At 44.9% G+C, this 2125-nt stretch overlaps 1 protein-coding gene across 1 annotated transcript in view; it reads left to right on the top strand.

The window, feature by feature from the left end:
- Window positions 1-1849, top strand: part of LOC106818518 — a 2574-nt gene extending 725 nt beyond the window's left edge. Inside the window, exon 3 of the mRNA XM_014823218.1 lies at window positions 383-1849. Coding sequence (XP_014678704.1) covers window positions 383-1287 — 905 coding nt within the window. The 3' untranslated portion in view covers window positions 1288-1849. The remainder of the gene's footprint in view (window positions 1-382) is intronic.
- The last annotated feature ends 276 nt before the right edge of the window (window positions 1850-2125 follow it).

The following is a 2125-nucleotide window of genomic DNA, read 5'->3' as shown; positions in this document are numbered from 1 at the left end:
TTTTAATTGAACAAATATGCGACACATAATAACCTAAAGTGTTCATAAACACTTTATGTTATTATGTGTACCTTATAAGGTACGGATTTAACATTAGGTAGTTTTACACGTATACACCATGTCAAGTTATACCAATCACGCCACACATTTCAGCACGCTATAGGCGTGTGCACATCATTTATATACATATAGTATCAGGAGTCTATCAATATTGATAGACTCCTGATAGCATATATATAATATATATATATACGTCAACAGTAAACGTTACGTATATGCAGACAACGTTACTATAATGTGTAACACAACGTTCTTACAATGTATTCAGGTTCCAGTCATTGTGATGCTACGAAACGTTGAGTTAAAAATACGTGTTTTCCAGATGAGGTGGTTATCGCTTCCCCATCTGCGAGCCGACAATACAAGACAAAGTTCCCCCCCTCGCGGACAGGTCGGCAAAACACGGGCATCGATGGGAAACTAAAGGTTCCCAACGTGCTGCACTACGTCTGGTTAACCGACCCAAAAGCTAAGGGCGCCACAATTCATTCCATGACTCTGTACCGTATGCTTGGTCCGATCAGTGCCTGCAGGAACCTGCGACCAGACCGCATTATCTTACACAGTAACCAGCGCCCGAGTGGCCGCTTGTGGGATGAGCTGTTTCGCATAGTGCCGATAGAGCACGAATACTACCCCGATGTTAAAGAGGTGTTTGGCCAGCCCGTCGATAATATAGCACATCGCTCTGACGTAGCGCGTATTGATATCATACGATCACACGGCGGCATCTATCTTGACTTTGATGTCGTCGTTCTCAAGTCGTTCGACCCGCTTCGTGTGCACGACTGTGTACTTGGTGTTGAGTCAGGCAAGGCGGCTGGTACGAGAAACATGACCAACGCAGGCGTGATCATCGGTGCGAAAAACGCCACTTTTCTGAACATGTGGTACGATGGCTACCGTGACTACCGCGAAAATTGGCTGTACAACTCGGCAGTCGTGCCGAATAAACTGCGTGCGAAGCACGGGCAGCTGCTGCACGTGGATCCGAATATTTGGCACGACACTTCTGGACACATCTTCAAGAGTTTCGCCGACCTAAGTCACACGTATGCCTATCACATGTGGGTAAATCATAATTTCCGGAATGTGCCGGGCGTTAACAAGCATGATATAAACCCTCAAGACGCCTTCCTCATGAATAACACCTTCGGTGAACTACTGCTCAGGTTTTACACTCATTATTACTGGTTGGGCAATACTTCCGTTCCCGCTGCCCCGTAGATGGCTGCAATTGTTTGGAAAACGGCTGTGCAGTGTAGTTGCTAGTAAACACTGTTCATCCCAGCCGACCTTTCCCAGCCTAGCTTGAACAATAACACAGAAGTGCGAGCGTTCACGCGTGCGTGCGTGCGTGCGTGCGTGCGTGCGTGCGTGCGTGCGTGCGTGAGTGCGTGCGTGAGTGCGTATATGTGCCAAAACATCCTGCATGGTATAGCATTCCCAGGCGGGAAAGTTTGGCCACAAGTCTTTAAATAGTTTTTAATAAACTGGTTGACGAGAAGGTTTTTAAAGTGAACTTGATCTAGAATTTAGAAGTTTTTGCCATTTCTTTAATTGCGCATTCGTGTGGCGGCTGAAAAATGCACATACGGCGCACTTTTCAGTATAAAAACATCTTGTAACTTGACCGTTTTTGAAAAAAAAATATTCTGGATAAACATTTGAGATAACAAAATGCACATTGTGTCCTGCAATGGAAGGTCTTTGTTGAGGTGTCTCAACATTACTCCTGTTCAGTCATGGGAATTTCATAATACGCTTAGCATGGTCGCCAATGGAAAATGTCTATAGAGTACCGAAGTGTGACGTCACGTTGGCAAGACAACGCACGGGCTGGTTCTACACAAGCCACTGGCTCCATAAGGTTTACTGCGTGAACATGTTGTGCGTACGTAAAACACGAGTGTGTGCGCTGCAGACAGCGGTAAAGCATCGGTAGCAAGTCGATCTTACAATATTTAATGAATTTTAAAAAAAATTGTTGCTTTTCACTTCCATCCTTTGGAAATCTATAAAAACTGCAATAATGACTCTCAGAATGATGGTTACAATCGGGTAC

The sequence above is a fragment of the Priapulus caudatus genome, unplaced genomic scaffold, assembly GCF_000485595.1.
Source record: "Priapulus caudatus unplaced genomic scaffold, Priapulus_caudatus-5.0.1 Scaffold2300, whole genome shotgun sequence".
Lineage (NCBI taxonomy): Eukaryota > Metazoa > Priapulida > Priapulimorpha > Priapulimorphida > Priapulidae > Priapulus > Priapulus caudatus.
This window is presented reverse-complemented; position numbering and strand designations above follow the sequence as displayed.